The sequence below is a fragment of the Acomys russatus genome, chromosome 14 (assembly GCF_903995435.1).
Source record: "Acomys russatus chromosome 14, mAcoRus1.1, whole genome shotgun sequence".
Lineage (NCBI taxonomy): Eukaryota > Metazoa > Chordata > Mammalia > Rodentia > Muridae > Acomys > Acomys russatus.
The window spans coordinates 10,845,280-10,862,782 of record NC_067150.1 but is presented as its reverse complement, the minus strand read 5'-3'; the positions used below and the strand labels follow the sequence as shown (position 1 = coordinate 10,862,782).

Genomic DNA, 17,503 nt, shown 5'->3' with positions numbered 1-17,503 from the left:
TTTTTTTTCCAGCCCTGCACAAGAAAACCATGGGAATAATCAGCTGATGGAAAAAGATTTTGCTCATCAGCAATAAAATGTCCCCAACAGGTTAACTTAATGCTAGCAAAGTAGCACATAGAAAACCTAACGGGAATTTTTTTATGGTCATGTCCACAGCAAATGAGAAACTGCATTCTAAAAGCCTTGGTAATGACCATTATAAAAAGTACTGTGACTTATAAAAAGAAGTAATGACTATTACTTGCCTTTATTTATTCTTTGGTTTAAATATAGCTATGGCAACTTCAAGGTTCTCAGCCTGTGGATAATAAGATTAGTTTTAAAAGTGCTAATTCATACCCACATGGGCTACACACACAAAAGCCCATCTTGCTCACATGCATAAGCCCTAATGGTTGAAGGGGTCCCCAGGTCTGCATATGCAGAATCTGAACACTACCCAGGAAAGATGTTCAGAAAAGCTACTTTCATTCAGCCCATTCAGAGCAGTTGAACATTTTGCCCATCATCACAACATCATGGACCAGTATCGTTGGTAGTGTCTTTCAACCCCAGCAGTGAACTATAATGCTGTACTTTTAAAAAATTAGCATCTTACCAGAAGATTTCAGATGATTTCTTCAATTTAGGAACCTAAAAGATTGATCATAGAAAGAACTGTGAAATGACTAAATTAATATGTGCTCACATTCAAGAGTGTAGTAAGTAGGCAAATGTTACAGGTCTCATTGTCACCACTGTAATATAGCTACTGTGATGGAAGCATGACCTGTGTCTTAATTTAGCCACATTGACCAGTTCTGGACACATTGACCAACAGTGTCCATTCTTACGTAGAATGAGGCTCAGTAAAAGTTCCCGAATCTCATACATTATGCATCTACTTATATAAGGGCAGTAAAAAGAAACAGAAACAATGGCTTACCATTTTACAGCAGGCTTCATTTGTTAACACCTTAGAAGAAAAGGAGCGGTGCATTCAGCAGGCTACCAACACTTGCCACCAAACTTAAAGACCACAGAGATCAAACTTACCAGTCACTCTGACCTCTAAGGGGACCCACGTCCACAAATTTATACATTATAAAATAAACTGTATCATTAGAAATACCAGGTTTAACATGCACAAAGCAAAGCAACCAACGATGCCAGATAGTGAATTTCTATCGCACTGTCTTTTGAACACCCAGAAGGAAAGAACTGCTGAGTGCAGATACCATGCAGTGCAGTTTCTATAACGGTGTCACTGCTGTGCTCCTAATGAAGTGAATTTTTTTTTAATGATAACTAACATCCATTGCTAAGGGGGCTGGATGGGCTTTTAGGCAGGGCATTCAAGAGTTCCGTCTCATTCTGAATCAAACAAGTAGATTACATGAACACATGTGTTGATGTTGGGTGCCTTCCCCTGATCGCTTGGCTGTCTTATCTGCCTGCCTGCCAGCTAGGGTTCTGAACTGTAGTACCTATCCTCTGAGCTGTCTACACAGCCAAGTACGTTAACTTCCAAGTTTCCCTGTTTCCCAGACTGGCCTCAAACGTGGATCTTCTTATAGGTGTGGGACAAGCACACTAGAATAAGACCCTTTACTGTACAGCATTTCCAGTCATTCTGATCTGCCATTTGAATATGGGCACAAATTACAAAGGTTTCTCTAGTTTATACACACATAGCAAATGCTTTTGCTGAGAACTTAGACCACATCACACCTGGAGCTTAAGACAGATTTGTAATTTTTAAAAGCAATTTAGTTTTACTTACCAACAATTCTGAAGAATCTGCTCATATTCATTCCTAGAAAATAGTACATAAGACTTAACATAAAAGTACGACAGCATAAAACTACAGTCTAAGTAACGGATTTAACAGCTGTAGCCAGTTCTGTCAGAATTAAGTTTTAGTTCATGTCTGTATCATTCAGCAGTTGAACAATTTAATTCATCATCTGAACTGTAACTGTATTGTTTCCCAAGATTATACAGTGCCACCAAAACTCACCCAACACTCAGAATACTCATCTTTGTGAAGGAGATGCCAGCACCTGAAGAAAAATACACCCAAGACTGACGTTAAGGTTTCATAGTTTGTTAGCTGTCTTGTATGTAGTTCCTTTCCACACAGATCTAATAAATAGTCCTGTGAGTCAAGGAAACCACAAGTTACTCTATGAGGCGTTTCCAACGATGTGTGGCTACCAGGGAAGCCCCATCGGGATAGACCTCAAAAACCAATCATTCTGAGAATTGTGATGCTCTCCAGCCAACTTTTATATGGACATCTACAGATCAAATACTCATTTACCACATGGTAAAGGTTTCTTTAACAAGCTATTTTGAATATCAGTATATAAGCTGATAAAAACTACCAATTTTAGTTACCTCATTTTAAAACCTTATTGTATTTGTGATTTATGTTACTGGGAATTGAACTCAGGACCTCGTTATGAATAGTCAGTGTTCTTCCCCACTGAGCCATCTCTCCAGCCCCTTTTAGGAAATATTTTAACTTCTGGATATGAGGCCTTACAGCCTTCAGTGCTTATTCTGCTAAACCTACCTCCCTAAGTGCAAAATTATTGATTCTAAATATGCCCTAAGAGTTTCTCAAACTTGGCATCAGCATAAAATGTTTGAGTCAAAGAATTTAACACAACTCCTTTAAGATGAAAAGTGTGAAAATGTCAACATGCTACTTACAACACTGAAGCAAGGATCCATTCATCAGTATTTTCCAATTCTGACTTCAGAATCCAGAGAAACCTTTAAAAGCAGAATATTCATCTAACATATTGTCTCAGCGGGATAAAGCATAAATTGCAAGAATCAACCTCATCAATGTAATACGTGTGCTGTCTTATATCCCTTCTTGTATGTATCAAAACTCATACTGAACAATGAGTTCTGGGTTGCAAAAGAGGATTTATTTTTGCACCTGTCTAAACTGCCTTTGTCCACCAGCTGAACAAAAACACATACATACAAGTGCTACTAAACCATATCATACATATCTGGCATAAATCCAGCTTTATACAGTATGAAGAGTGGCAACATTCAAAGCATCTTCGGGGAAGATGGGCTACTCAAGACCTACACACCTAACTGGGAGCCTGCACACAGGTAGTAGCATCAAGAAGCTGTGTGAGGACAAGAGTGCTCCTGCAGGATTATTCAGCTCCCAACACCTCCACAATGGCTGGTGAATTAAAAATCTTGTGAACTCTAGTTCTAAGGGCCCTGATGCCTTCTGACCTTGGGTACACACATATGCATGTAGGGAAGCCAGATATAATTCTTCCCTAAGTTTTTGGGGGCCAAGCACTAAAGAGGCTGAAGTTCCTGAAACTAGCCATGTGCGGGACTTTCTTAGCATGCTCTTTCCAGACTCAGAATCACACTTGCTTTAATGCTACAGGAAACCTTATAAGGTCTCTTAGAAATCAAGCACTGAAAAAGTACTAAGTATTTATTATTAGCTTTCCCCAGCAGTTTTAGCCTTGCTCCCAGACTGGATTCTTCAGGGCCTTATCTGTTTCTTCATCTAGTTGGCATACACAATCACTTGTGTTCTTTACCTTCTTTGGTATTCACATGTTCATCTCCTTTCCAGGTCCTTCCGTGTTGTGCGGTATCTTTGAACTGGGCTTTTTTAGAGAATGTGGATTCTTTCTTACTCTTCTCTTGTTCTAAATTTCTCTTCCTTGGGAATTCTGAGCTTATTATGAAGCAGCTGCCTTCCTGCATGTAACAGAAAAACAAAACAAAATAAAACAAACTGACAGGTAGGTGAGTGCTCCATCTCCTCCTCATTACGCCTGCACCATCTTCTCATCTGACAGTCTGAGAGCACAGCACATTAGCTGAATGTCCATTATCGAAGAGCACAGCACACTGGCTGAATGTTCATCACAAAGTATTTTACTGGGAGCTGGAGATGGCTCAGTGGTTAAGATTCAATTTTAAGGACCCACCACCATGTGTATGCATTACTCAGTTCCAAGGGATCTACACCCTCTTCCATGCTGGCAGGTTAATCCACTGGTCTGTGGTCTATTTTTGTCTCATGAAATGGAGACAAAACACTGATCTCTGCCCTCCATAAACGTGTGCCCATACCTACATGCAGGATCACATACTACACACAAATGCAAAGCTGGTTGATAGCAGTATGCTACTTTGTTATAAGTTCTATGTAACCGTAAGGCATAGCCAAGGCTTTGAACCCCAACACTTGAGGCTAAGAGGAAGAGCAGCCAAACAAACAAGAAAAATCTCAGTATCAAATGTTCTAAATGTAGTTTCATTCTTTTTTAGTTTCCCACATTAAGCTTTTTTCTGAACATGGAATCTAAGAAAATAACAGCATTCAACATCTACATTCTATAAATGGGAATAAAAATCAGCCACTTACGACCAATTTGATATCACATTCAGATTCAGGATTTGTTGCCTCATCTTCTGTTCTGTAACATTAAATAAAATGTCACAAGTCTTATCTCATTTTCTTCACTCGTTTCTGATACTACTAAAACCTGTAGTATAAAATATCCTCCCAAAACTCATGTCCTGTGCATATAACTCAGATTAAACTGGAAGCTATTACTATTTAAGTATTTAATAGCATGCACATTTTTAATCTCAGCACCTGGGAGATAGAGGCAAGTAAGTCTTGAGTTCAAATCCAGAAATACTAAGCAGTAGTGAGACCTTGTCTTTAAAAAGTTAAATCTGGAGTAAGATATTAGCTTTAAAAAATAACAAACCCCATGAACAAATTACCCTTCAAAGTCCAACTTACAATGGCTCTTCAATAGGAGAAAGAGGACCATCATCATCCATATACTTGTATCTACGGCTGTCAAGGTCTTCCTTTTCTAAGTCTTCCCCAGCATGCATTTGCTTCAAGCATTCTGTAAGGTGGTACTCATACTTGAGTTTTTCAATATGGTGAAAAAACCCTCTTGCAACAGCTTGCTGCAAATCAGAACACACAATCACCTTAAATATTAAAAGCATCAAATATAATCAAGCTTGAAATTGTACCAAGCAGCTGGCCAATGGCTTTTCATCAAAAAAGAGGAACAGATTCAAAAGCACCAGTACCTGGTGGTTCCACTGTAATTCCAGACGTGGACAGTTATGACAGTACCTAAGAACAAACTGAACAGGAAGACAACCCAAATTGGCTAGCTTTGCACATGCAAAACACAGGAATAGAAAGCCTATACTAACCCTCGGATTACACATTCCAACCGAGAACCACTTACATTCAACAAATATTTTGAAAAACCTAATTAGAATCTGGGTTATTGTGTGTGTGTGGATGTTTTGCTTGCCTGTATGTCAATGCATTGCATGCATGACTGGCCCCTAGAAACCAGAAGAGGGAACCCCTGGGTTACAGATGGTTGTGAACCACCATGTGTTGGGTATGGGGGATTAAACCTGGTTCCGCTGAGCTAGGTATCTCTCCAGCTTTTGCCATAGTTAGCTTTAACTGTCAATGAGTGCTCAAAACACCAACTGAGGGACTTCACGGCCCAGCACTGGAGAAGCAGAAGCAGGCGAATCACTGAGTTCAGACTAGCCTGGTCTACAAATCAGTTCAGGATAGGGCTACAGAGAAACCCTGTCTCGAAAAAACAAGGGGGGGGGGGGGCGACACGGAGAGAAAATGATACCAGCAGTTGGGAGGCAAAGGTAGGCAGATTTCTGTGATTCGAGGCCAACCTGGTCTACAAAGGAGTCTGACAGCCAAGGCTACACAGAAAAACCCTGAGGGCAGGAGGCACCAACAAACCATTCTAATTTACTTAATACATAAAAATGACTCCAGTGAATAAACTTTTTAAGGACTCACCTCATATGTTAATATTTTTTTCCAAGGTAATGGCTCTTTTCCATTTTCAGATTCTAAGACTGGAAACATAGCTCCTTTGTCTTTAATTTGTTTCTTATCTATTTTTGGCCTTCTGTTGTTTTTTGTTCCAGGTGGTCTTTCCCTTGGTCTTAACTTTGGCTTATATTTTCTCTTTTTCCTCTTCCTCTTCCGTTTCTTTTTCTTAAATCTTTCAAAAATAGCCTTTAAAGTCAAAGGCCTTGGTTCTATAGAGGAGTCACTTGATGAATCAGTGTCCAGACTCACAGGTGAAATAACAGATTTTACAGTAGGGTTTCTCTGCTTTTGTGTAGATGAAGGAACACACTGTGTTTTAAATAAGCTGCTATGCGTTGAATCATCACTAAATGAAGAATTAAATTCAAATTACTCAAATATCACTAAATAATAATCCCCAGTCTTGAGTAGCAAGGCTCACAATCATCCATTACTCCAGTTTCAGAGCTATGACCTCTAGTGACCTAAGAGCATCAGGAACACCCGATATAGACATACATGCAGGCAAAGCACTCATGTACATGACAAATCTAAATAATCCCAAGTACATTCCGTCCAAAGCCAACCCCCAGTTAAGCACTGTGTCCTTGCCATCATATCTAAACACCACTTGTTAAAATGGTCAAGCTTTCAAACAAAAAAGCTCTACTTAACCACTAAAGCTCCCACAAAAGACAAAAATAGGCCAACAGAATCAGGAAAAAAAATGACCCCAAAAGTAGTTTTGCTACTAGAAAACCATATTCCACTTTTACATGTTCAAATTGGGAACTATCTGCAATAGTTTTTAAACTATATTCATCAAGCTCAAGAGTTTGACTAATAGTTTTTCTATTATCTTTACTGACACGCATTGCAATAACTTCCCATCACTCAAATATACTGGATTACAGGGTGTGGCAATAACCCTTTAATCCCAGCTCTTGGGAGGTAGGGCAAGCCATACCTATTGAGACTTTGTCTCAAAAACATTTAACATTTGGACTGACTCTCCTTTACCCACAAAAGCTCCCTTACCTTTGGTTTCCAATGTTCTCAGCTCTATCAGATGTCATGCAGTTGGAATTCACTTCTGGTTGAGCCATCACTTTTCTGTGCCTTCCCCACTTTTCTGCAATTACAGATTTCAGTGATGTACCTTTCCACACATAGCATTCTAATGAAAAGTTCAACACGCCTTACCACTGTGAACTTTCATAAAAAATCACTACGAACAGTACACCCTAGATATGCTTTTAAAACCTTCAAGTAAGCAGCTCAGACCTTCCAGCTCTTCCAGGTTGTTTCCAGCACCCACGCTGGGCGACTGGCAACCTGCTAACTCCAGCTCCATGAAATGGTAGGCTCTCTTTGACTTCCTGGGTACCCTCACACATACAGCATATATTTGCACAATTCTTTTTATCTACAAGTGACAGCAAAGAAAGCACATTCCAATGCAGTTTGCTTTCTCTCTAAATGTGCCCCCAAAAGAGCACTCATTTAGCCTGAACCACCAGCCAGCCACACAGTAATATAGGACTATTAATTACAATGTGGGCTGCCACCTCAGCTTGAGCTATTGGGGTATATGTAGTGGCTTAAACATAAATCATTACTGGCCAAGACAGCCACAGGCCTGTAATTCCGAGAGAATGTGAAAGAGCCTTTCTGATAGGGCTGGAGAGATGGCTTCGCAGTCAGTTAAATATACTGTCGGTTCTCCGGTTGACTCAGATCAGACTCCTAGCACCCACATGGCTGCTTACAAACAGCTGTACCCAGGGCTCCCTGAGTACTGCACACAGGTGGTGCAGACATACTAGGTAAAGCACCCACACTTTCAAAATAAAAACCTTAAAAGGTATCCTCGGCTACACAAATCCTACAAGCAAACTAATCAAAACCTTCAAGGGTAAGAAAACCTGGTGACTAAGACCTTAGGCTGAAAAGTACCCATTACATATTTTTTTTTTTTTTTTTTTGATTTTAAGAGACAGGGATTCTGTGTAGCCCTGGCCTTCCTGGACTCCATTTTGAAGATCAGGTTGGCCTCGAACTGAGATCCACCTTCCTCTGCCTCCCAAATGCTGGGACTAAAGGCGTGCACCACCACACCCGGGTGTTGATTTTTTTTTAAACTCATCAAAACTGAAATTTAACATGTTTGGCCCGTTTGCACCGACGACATATGGCTAAATCTAAGATAAATGCAAACTACACTGTAGAAACCTATCTGGGAATCAATCCTACCTGTACGTTGCCTTTAAACTGAGACTGCAAGTTTTGGGGGCCACGTGGTGGAAAGGAAGCTATTGAGTAGAGCACGTGCTGTGGGCCGGCGGACAAGCGCCTCTCAGCACGTATGGGATGCGGGCAGGCAGCGCACGGTCCTTTACAAAGTACTAGAAAAATCTCCGGATACACCCAGGCATCTCCCAACAGCCACCGGGAGCCCCGCGTGGCCTGCGGATGCCCGGAGCCTGGACCGGTTCCGCGCGGACAGCCGCCCAAGGCGCCCCAGTCCGTGGTCCTTGTGGCCCCGGGGGGTCAGCAGCTGCAGACCGGAGCACCCAGCACAACCATAAACGCTTACCTCCTTCACGGCGCCGAAAAGAGAGCTCGGGCTCCCGGCAAGTGACTTAGGCAAGGCTGAGATCTCGCGTGAACTCTCAGTGGCGCGTGACTTCGAGAGCGAACGCCAGTTGACCCCTCCCCCTCCCAAGGGGCACGGCTACGTGGGCGTGGCTTTGCGGGTGGACTATGTGGTAGGCGGGACTCCGGGTGGGGCAGTACTGGACTTGTGCCCCAGGGCCTTGAGCAAGCGGAAGAGAGAGGCAGAAGACCGAACCCGTGTTCCAGAGTGGAAAGAAGGCATTCCTGCAAGCGTGAAGACACTGCGGGTCAGGTGAATGTCGGTTTGTTGTGGGGGCTGAGCCTGCAGTGTGCCAAGTTCCTCGTCAGACGACGGGGTGACCCGTGCTTTTGGCACCCCACCCTCCAGGAACCAGCTTCCAGAAGGCATGAACTGCCTCCTTCCGATCCTGATCTGACTGAACAGTGTAAACCAGTTCGGTTGGGGTTGGTACTAACCTTTACAGTACTTTCTTTTCAAGAATGAGCTGGTTTGAGTTCTTTTCCATGCTGCACCTCTGTATTGTATGACAAGCAAGCCAGCAGAGCCCCTGCCGTTTAGCGTCACTTTAGGATTGCACACACCTTGAAAGTAAGGAGGTCTGGCTCTTACTTGAGCCATCGTGCCCATGAGCAGCAGCACGTACAAACGCTCCAGGGCAAGCGTTTCATACTGTCACATTCAGGACCCGTGTATTGTGAAAGGACCAATCAGTGCAAAGTTCAAAACGCAAGAGACAGAAATAGCTGGGCACCTAGGCAATAAATCCCAGAACTGGAGAAGCCTAGACCATAGTGAGACCCCTTAAGTAAAGAAAAATGACCCTGGCGGTGGTGGTGCACGCCTGCAACCCCAGCACTTGGGGGGGGGGGGGGCAGAGGCTAACGGATCACTGTGAAAACAAAAAGAAAAAGAGAGGAAGATTAGAACTTTTAGCACGTTTTATCATCCTTATGTTGTGCACTGCCAGAGAATCGCTGCCGTTTGGGCTCCTGCTTCATCGTTTGTACCAGTTATGTATTTGTATACGGTAGCTGTGGAACCATGTTCCAAACTAACTCACGTGCCTCACTTTGACTTCTTGATCCTTGCACCTTTTGACAACAGTCTGTGGGCTTCCACACCTGGCAGGTCCACCAGGAAGAAGTTCTAATGGAACATAACAGACACCTTTATTGAGTGGGTGACAAAGCTATGGTTGTAGGGCATACCTGCTCCTGTTTCGCTATCCGATGAGTTCTCATAGACAAACACGCTTCAAAGGTAAAGTCTAGTATATCATAAAAGTCTGGTGTATCATAAATACTTAATAATTAGCTAATAGGCCACCCATTGTGGGCCGTGTACTTGGAAGAAAGAAGAATGCCAACCTAGGAGGAAGGCAAAGTTGCAGCGTGACCAATTCATGCTTCAGGATCACTCTGAACAACTCTCCTGTTTCTTCACTGGTCCAGCTAGAGATGGGGGTGCATTCTGGTGATGCAGGATGCTTCATCTTGTTTTGAACCCTGAGATTGTGAAACCTGTAAAAACCTGGTGTTTTGTTTTGTTGTTTTTGGGGTTGTTGTTGGTTTTGGTTTGGTTTGGTTTTGGTTTTTCAAGACAGGGTCTCTCTGTGTAGTCTTGGCTGTCCTGGACTCACTTTGTAGACCAGGCTGGCCTCAAACTCACAGCGATCCACCTGCCTCTGCCTCCCAAGTGCTGGGATTAAAGGCCACCACGCCTAGCAAACACCTCTTTCTTGTTTGGGGTGGTTCAGTCCTAATGCACACCTTTGATCTAAGAACTTCCTGTTTGTTGTAAACACGGGATTATGGTGTGGCTCAGCCAGCCCTAGCACACACCTTTACTACAAGAGCTTTCTGTTCACAGGAGTTAATAAAATTAACCATAGGTCAAGAGGCCAAGCAAGAAACCAGCTGACAGGGATTAATGAGTGGGTGGAGCTTTGAGTTGAAGGGTATTTAGGACAGTGTGGATAAGAAGAGCTGTTTTCATGGTGGCTCACAACCATCTACAATGAGATCTGGTGTCCTCTTCGTGTGTGCTTGTGTACATGCAGGCAGAACACTGCACATAATAAATACATCTTACGAAGAGGTGTTTTGAGCATTGAAGAAGCAAGCTTTGGGCCTTGGGCTTTTTGGCTTGTCCTCTGGGACATAAGCTGCATAGGAAGGTAGCTGGGTACTTTGTCTGTCTCTCTAAGCTAGCAGGTTTTCACCCCAGCATCTAGCTCCTGAGTCTTCACTATGCCGGGCAGATTCTGACCCACTCTAATGCTAGTCCCTTTAAAGCCCACATAAAGCCGGCCGTGGTGGTGCACGCCTTTAATCCCAGCACTTGGGAGGCAGAGGCAGGGGGATCGCTGTGAGTTAGAGGCCAGCCTGGTCTACAAAGCAAGTCCTAGACAGCCAGGGCTACACAGAGAAACCCTGTCTTGAAAAAACAAAACAAAACAAAACCACCCACATAAAAGCCAGTCACTTGCCCATCTGATGACTCCAGGGGCGGCTTCTGCTCTGTCAGTCTGTCCTTACAGCCAGTGCTCACTCCAGTCTTGCCCTATCACAACTTCCCCCTCTCTGGCTTCCCCCCTCCTGCTGCTCCGCCGCCTTCTCCCTCTCTCATCTCATCTCTTGAACCCAAGCCCAGGCCTTCCTCCCTTCTACTCAGTCACAGGCTTACAGCTTGTCAATAAGTCATAGTCTCTCTGTGTCAATCACTGGGGAACTACTTGATTAAAGAAGCCTGCTGTCATAATTTGCCACATTGTTTAATATAGAAAGAATAATTCATCCTTCTACAACATTCTGCCTACAGATCTGCTTTTGAGAAAGCTGTTGTTGCTGTTGTTTGACACATGTCTCTATGCAGCCCTGACTGTCCTAGAACTTGATATGTAAACCCAGGTTAGCCTGGGCCTTATGGTGAATCTTATCTCAAAAAAAGAAAAGAAAAGAAGCAGCAATGAATTAATATGCTGTTCACTGTGGAGATTTTGGCATGTTCCTATATGAACAAGTGTCACTGGTTGCTGCATACAGAATGTGATAAACTGTTAACGGAGGGCATCTGAGTGAAGAGTGGGTGGGATCCATTTGTATACAATATACCAATCTTAAACTGTTTCAAAAGAAAATTAAGATGTTGTAGTTCTAAACAATTAGAGACCAGTCAATTGGGCTGGAGAGATGGCTCAGAGGTTCAGAGCCCTGCCTAGCTGGGCGCCTGCCTCGCTGGGCGTGGTGGTGCCTTTAATCCCAGTACTTGGGAGGCAGAGGCAGGTGGATCCATGTGAGTTCAAGGCTAGCTTGGTCTACAAAGCGAGTTCAGAACAGCCAAGGCTGCACAGAGAAACTCTGTCTGGAAAAAAAGCAAAACAAAACAAAAAACCCCAAAACAAAACAACAACAAAACCACAAAACAAAAGAGCACTGCGTGCTCTTCCAAAGGTCCTGAGTTCAATAAAGTGGCTCACAACCATTTATAATGAGATCTGGTGCCCTCTTCTGGCTTGCAGGTGAAACACCATACTTAAATAAATCTTTTTTTTTAAAAAAAGACCACATAATCAAAAAATACGGTTAGAGTAATTCAAGTATGATTAGAGCAACTGGAGGTCATTTTCAAGAATTATGTGTATTTCATTTGAAACATAAGAGTATATTTGTTAGCTGGGCGGTGGTTCCGCACACCTTTAATCCTACCACTTGGGAGGCAGAGGCAGGAGGATCTCTGTGAGTTCAAGGCCAGCCTGGTCTACAGAGTGCGTTCCAGGACAGCTAGAGCTGTTACACAGAAAAACCCTGTCTGGAAAAAAAAGTATATTTGTTAAATAACTAAAGAACAATAAACACAAATGGTTAGTAAAGTCAGTGTCATCTATTTAACATAAAGAAAAACTTTAAATGTTAGGTGCTAAATATGTGCAATGGTACGTTCATGGAGAATATATGTTCTGAAACTTTCGTAAGAAAGAGAAATTGCAGGCCAGAGATGACTAAGTGCCGCCACCAGGCCTGATAACTGGAGTTTGATCCTTGGGACCCACATAGTTATCCTCTGACTTCCACATGTGGATTATCATGCGCACGCGCGCCCACACACACACACACACACACACACACACACACACACACACACACACACACACGCATGCATGCACAAATACTTTTTTAGTGAAATAATCAGAAAAAATCCTGTGCCTAAAAAAATGTGGACCTGGAGAAATGGCTCAGCAATTAAAACGTGTACTGCTTTCCAACAGGACTGAGTTCCGTTCCCAACACACACCTCATAGCTTCCCATCTAAGTCAGGTATGCTCGCACTGCACTAGAGACGCAGAGGCAAGAGACCTCTGGGAGTTGAGGGAGTTCCGTCAGGTAGACAGCTTGTGGATCCTGCCTAAGGATAAAAACAAATCAAGAGAAGCCTACTGTTTACTTGCTTTGTAAGCACATTCCACTTAAGAAGATGTTACATTAACAATATTGAGTGCTACTCCCAGGGTGCTCTGGGAGAGAGAAATGCCCTAGTGATTTGACAGTCCTGTGCTGTGATTGGCCCTGCCTGTCATCGCTCCACCCACCTCCTTTTCCTTCCCTGAATTCTTTCTAGTTACTTATTAGCCTCGTATTTCTTAGCCTCATCCCCTGAACAGGAGAGGTAAGTACATGCATGTACATGCCTGTTTCCTGTAAAGTGCTTTTGATGTGCATTTTTGGAAATAAAAGATTATAATTGGTTAGCTTACCAGAATAATTGAATGTTAAAAGTACTCAACAATTATGTTTATTTGTAAATTAAAGTAAAAATTTGACAGGTTTCCATTTCAATTGGTAACCAAAATTCCAAAGTTGTCTCTTATTAAAATGGTAGATAAAAGGAATAATTCAAATGTAAACAAATGAAATTTGGTAACCTATATTAAAATTTTTAGCTCCAGGAAAAAAGTGAAACAACTCCTGTTATCTGTTTTTCTATTTAATGCCAGCTTTTGGTGTTTTGTTGTTACTGAGATCTACTTTTAGAATACAGTTTGTTCTCCATTTAGAAATAATAATAATTGTTTCTTAGTCTATAAGGCATCAGACCCAAGTCTGAAAGCCTAAGGTTCAAACCCTTGCTCTTCTCTTCTGTTCTCCTGAACAACAGAGACCCCACCCCACCCCTACAAGAGCCTTTTAAAGCTGAGCAGTGTTGGTGCACACCTTCGATCCTAGCACTTGGGAGGCAGAGGCACTCGGATCTCTGTGAGTTCAAAGCCAGCCTAGTCTACAAATTGGGTTCCAAGACATCCAGAGCTACACAGAGAAACCTTGTCTCAAAAAAAAAGCAATAACAACAACAACAATAATGGTAGTCAGGCCAGCAAGATAGCTCAGTGGGTGAACGTACTTACATGAAGCTTGACTATCATAGAGTTCAGTCCCCAGCATCCATATGGTAAAAGAGGGAACCAAATCCTACAAGTATCCTGTGACCTCCACAGGTATGACACAGCACAACTAAATGAATGTAATATTAAAAGCAATTTAATAAGTCTAAGACAATTAACTATTAAGTTAAATGTCAATATAGAGTAATCAAGGGATCTGTGATAAGTATTTTATATATGTAATAGTATAGACTCCTGTGGATGGGATGGACTGTACATACATACACACATGCACACATATGAAATCACTCACTGTAATCCTTAGTATATATCTTTTTTTCTTTTTTTTGGGTGGGTGGGTTTCAAGATGGTTTCTCTGTGCAGCTCTAGCTGTAGACCAGGCTGGCCTTGAACTCACAGCAGCCCACCTGCCTCTGCCTGCCAAGTTCTGGGATTAAAGACGTGCACCACCACGGCAGTACATATCTTTTGGCTCAAGAATTATAGATACTCTGTTAGAATAGCTCAGGTTGAAGCTGAGTATAGCATTCAGGGGGAAAGTTCTTTCCTGGCATACCTGAGGCGTGGTTCAACACCAGTACTGAACAGATAGAAATGAAAGGGGAAAAACCATAAAGAGCAAATTCATAGAACAGTGTGGGCTGAGAGATAGCTGAGGCCCTGGGTTCCACACACAGCACTGCCAGGAAGGAAGAAGGGAAAAGAGGGAAGAAAACAGAAAAATAGGTGAAAAGAAAGAAGAGGGAAAGAACAGGAGGAGAGAGGTCTCTCAGCTCCTGCTCACGTGGAGTGCACATGTATCCTCGGAGCACTTTGCCCTCCTTGCGTAAGTGCACGCTGAGGCTATGGAACCTCCATGGCTTTCGCCTTCATCAAGTAGCTGAACTCTACTATTTATTTCCAGAAGCGGAACCTGTGGAATCGTGTGGTAGTTAGCTGACAGCTGCTGTGTTTGGGCAGCCTTGCCAAGAAAAAAAAAAAAAGAAAGAAAGAAATGGCTTGTATTGAGTTTTCTCTTCATGTGCCAAGTCTGGAGGAGCTTGCTGAAGGTAAAAAAGGTAGTGGGGTTGGGCTTGTTGCTTTTTGGTTTTGTTTAGTTGGCTGGTTGTTTTGTTTGGGGCTGCTGTTGTTGATTTTGAGGCATGGTTTAGCCTGGGTAGCCCTGGCTGTCCTAGAACTCGCTCTGTAGACCAGGCTGGCCTCAAACTCACAGAGATCCTCCTGCCTCTGCCTCTGCCTCTGTGTTAGGATTAAGGCATGTGCCACCACACCTGGCTAGCCTTGGGTACTTAAGGACTGTTCTAGGAAACAAAACCTAAAGATCCCTAAGATACAGATGTGCCTAATTTCCTGCCTCTACATTATTGAAATGGCACTTTTGATACAGAAATTTCCATTTCAGTATCTGCTCGTATATATATATTTTTTAAATTCCAAAATTCTGTGTCTCAAGAAAAAACACCAAACTTTTCTAAGTTTTTAGGCTTTGTTATTTATAAAAATTTATAGTTATTTGCCATCTTGATGTTAACAAAATGAAAGCTGTTTAATTTCAAGACCTTAGCATCTCATGAAACTGCACATAAAGCACCGTACAAGCCAGTCTTTTCTACAAAGCGATGCATATGCATGCAGTTTTACGTTGTTTGAAGCGTGATTATAGATAAATTCAAAGTTCATTTTGTTCCCAGCCCTAGTGCTGGTTCTTTCTCTGCTTAGTCTCCAGAAGGAGCCATCACGTCACTAGTGACAGCTGTCTTGTTGCTCCCACCTTCAGGCAATGAAAATGAGCAGCGGAGTTATGCAATATTAACAATAATAATATCCTAATATTCTTTAAATGTGGTCTGCTGGGGCTGGCTAGGAGCACTGACTGAACTCACATGGTGCTCACAGTTGGCTGTAGCTGTCAGTGCGAGGGGACTCAGTGCCCTCTTCCAGTCTCCTTCAGACCAGACTCACAGGTGGCGCACAGACGTACATGTGGGCATACCACTCATACACACTCAAAACAAATAAATAATAGAGCAAAGTGTTTAGTCTACTACTGATCATAGTCCCAAATATACTGTGCCTCCTGATTCAGACTGTCAATTCACTTTGCTCTGTGTGGATTTTTTCTTCTCCTCTCTCTCTCTCTCTCTCTCTCTCTCTCTCTCTCTCTCTCTCTCTCCTTTGTTCAAATAAGAATTTGAGGAAGTTCTAAACTAAGTCTAAACTAGAGAAGAAAAGATGAACGAACGCACAAGCGGAAGCATTCAGACCTGTGGTGTCTCAGGGTTTGCCCTGCCCTTGATGCTGTTAGGGTCCGTTCTGTGCTGCTTCTGTCTTTACAGTCTGGTACTTAACATGTGTTCTGGAAGAGACCGAATCAAACATGTACTTGCTTTTTTCATTGCTTTCTTCTTACTTTTTGATCCTTAAAAACATATTCCTCGGGCTGGAACAGTTAAGAGTACTGCCTACTCTTCCAGAGGTCCTGAGTTCAATTCCCAGCGACCACATGGTGGCTCACAACCATCTATAATGGGATCTGGTGCCCTCTTCTGGCGTGCACCTGTACATACAGACAGAGCACTCATATACAATATATATATATATTCCTCATCTGAGTGTGGTGGAATCCCAGCATTTAGGGAGGCAGATCTCTGTAAATTCAAGGCCAGCTTGGTCTTCAAAGTGAGTCCAGGACAGCCAGGGATACACAGAGAAACCCTGTCTAAAAAAACAAAACACATACATACATACATACATACATACATACACACACACACACACACACACACACATACATACATACACACACACATACATACATCTCCTCATGGGCCTGACAAGACGGCTCAGTGGGTAACTGTGCCTGCCGCATAAGAATGACAACCTATCCCTGGGACCAACAGAGTGAAAGAGGAGAACCAATTCCCACCAGTTGTCAGATAACCTCCACATACACCTCGGCATGCATGAGGACGTGCACGAGCATGCACGCGCGCACACAGACACACGTAAATAAATGGAGTACATCTATTTCTGTTAAATAGATCTTCACTGTAGCAGTATCCCTTCCAAGCTGTGGAAGAGCCTGTTCTTGTTGACAAAGCTGTCACCCACTTAATGGATAGCAGATTCTGGCTTTAACAAGTAACATTCTTCATTGATAAGGAGCTGTGGAAGTCAAGTAGTTGGGCATAGTTTTTTCAATTATTATTAAAATGTCTCTTGAACAGAGTCAGGAAGATCTCTGAGTGAGGCCAGCCTGCTCTATATAATGAGTTCTAGGATGGCCAGGGCTACATATAGTAAGACCCCTGTTTGAAAAAGCCAAATAAAACAAAGTTCTAGGAAAAAGAGCTCTGGAATGTTAAGACACTCTGCTTTCCTACATTTGTATTGTGGCATGAGGCACCTAGTAAAGCATAGTGTCTGCAGATCACCATTCCAATGGAAATACACCTTCAGCATGGGGGTGCGCCCCTCATGGACCTTCCGCTCTGCCTTTCCGTCCCCAGAGGATAGTCACCTAGACACGTGCATTTGAAACCCTTCAAATGGAGTCAAGTAGTCTCTACTCTCATGTCTGGCTTCTTTAGC

At 42.7% G+C, this 17,503-nt stretch overlaps 2 protein-coding genes and 8 non-coding genes across 11 annotated transcripts in view; 2 read left to right on the top strand and 8 right to left on the bottom strand.

Annotated features, from left to right (window-relative positions):
• Nucleotides 1-75: 75 nt before the first annotated feature.
• Nucleotides 76-199, bottom strand: LOC127198796 (small nucleolar RNA SNORA32). Its single transcript, XR_007831844.1, has one exon. It is a non-coding gene; the product is annotated as a small nucleolar RNA SNORA32 (small nucleolar RNA).
• Nucleotides 200-449: 250 nt separating this feature from the next.
• Nucleotides 450-522, bottom strand: LOC127198789 (small nucleolar RNA Z40). Its single transcript, XR_007831837.1, has one exon. It is a non-coding gene; the product is annotated as a small nucleolar RNA Z40 (small nucleolar RNA).
• Nucleotides 523-714: 192 nt separating this feature from the next.
• On the bottom strand, nucleotides 715-849 carry LOC127198795 (small nucleolar RNA SNORA1). The gene has a single exon (XR_007831843.1). It is a non-coding gene; the product is annotated as a small nucleolar RNA SNORA1 (small nucleolar RNA).
• Nucleotides 850-1,094: 245 nt separating this feature from the next.
• On the bottom strand, nucleotides 1,095-1,231 carry LOC127198791 (small nucleolar RNA SNORA8). Its single transcript, XR_007831839.1, has one exon. It is a non-coding gene; the product is annotated as a small nucleolar RNA SNORA8 (small nucleolar RNA).
• Nucleotides 1,232-1,883: 652 nt separating this feature from the next.
• On the bottom strand, nucleotides 1,884-1,955 carry LOC127198828 (small nucleolar RNA SNORD5). The gene has a single exon (XR_007831869.1). It is a non-coding gene; the product is annotated as a small nucleolar RNA SNORD5 (small nucleolar RNA).
• Nucleotides 1,956-2,097: 142 nt separating this feature from the next.
• Nucleotides 2,098-2,229, bottom strand: LOC127198797 (small nucleolar RNA SNORA18). The gene has a single exon (XR_007831845.1). It is a non-coding gene; the product is annotated as a small nucleolar RNA SNORA18 (small nucleolar RNA).
• A 629-nt stretch (nucleotides 2,230-2,858) lies between these two features.
• Nucleotides 2,859-2,990, bottom strand: LOC127198823 (small nucleolar RNA SNORA40). The gene has a single exon (XR_007831866.1). It is a non-coding gene; the product is annotated as a small nucleolar RNA SNORA40 (small nucleolar RNA).
• Nucleotides 2,991-3,314: 324 nt separating this feature from the next.
• On the bottom strand, nucleotides 3,315-8,490 carry Taf1d (TATA-box binding protein associated factor, RNA polymerase I subunit D). Of its 2 annotated transcripts, none has more exons than XM_051155931.1 (6): nucleotides 8,472-8,490; nucleotides 6,914-7,007; nucleotides 5,861-6,242; nucleotides 4,799-4,974; nucleotides 4,412-4,463; nucleotides 3,315-3,738 (listed from the first exon to the last, which is right to left on the bottom strand). In XM_051155931.1, the coding sequence occupies exons 2-6, from the start codon at nucleotides 6,979-6,981 to the stop codon at nucleotides 3,559-3,561; spliced, it is 858 nt and encodes a 285-aa protein (XP_051011888.1). In that variant the 5' UTR covers nucleotides 6,982-7,007; nucleotides 8,472-8,490; the 3' UTR covers nucleotides 3,315-3,558. The 2 variants fall into 2 exon arrangements, with proteins under 2 accessions (XP_051011888.1, XP_051011887.1); XM_051155930.1 differs by lacking the exon at nucleotides 8,472-8,490 and adding an exon at nucleotides 8,129-8,288.
• Nucleotides 8,241-17,503, top strand: part of C14H11orf54 (chromosome 14 C11orf54 homolog) — a 24,568-nt gene continuing 15,305 nt past the window's right edge. The window contains exon 1 of the mRNA XM_051156772.1: nucleotides 8,241-8,508. Coding sequence (XP_051012729.1) covers nucleotides 8,241-8,508 — 268 coding nt within the window. The remainder of the gene's footprint in view (nucleotides 8,509-17,503) is intronic.
• On the top strand, nucleotides 16,935-17,062 carry LOC127198793 (small nucleolar RNA SNORA24). The gene has a single exon (XR_007831841.1). It is a non-coding gene; the product is annotated as a small nucleolar RNA SNORA24 (small nucleolar RNA).

Bases quoted from the DNA above. Each gene is read 5' to 3' on its own strand.
- Taf1d (XM_051155931.1), bottom strand. From the start codon at position 6,981: ATGGCTCAACCAGAAGTGAATTCCAACTGCATGACATCTGATAGAGCT. The intron at 4,464-4,798 runs GTAAGTTGGACT...TTAATGTTACAG, and splicing joins TCTCCTATTGAAGAGCCATT to AACAGAAGATGAGGCAACAA. The intron at 3,739-4,411 runs GTAAGTGGCTGA...TGTTACATGCAG, and splicing joins AATGTGATATCAAATTGGTC to GAAGGCAGCTGCTTCATAAT.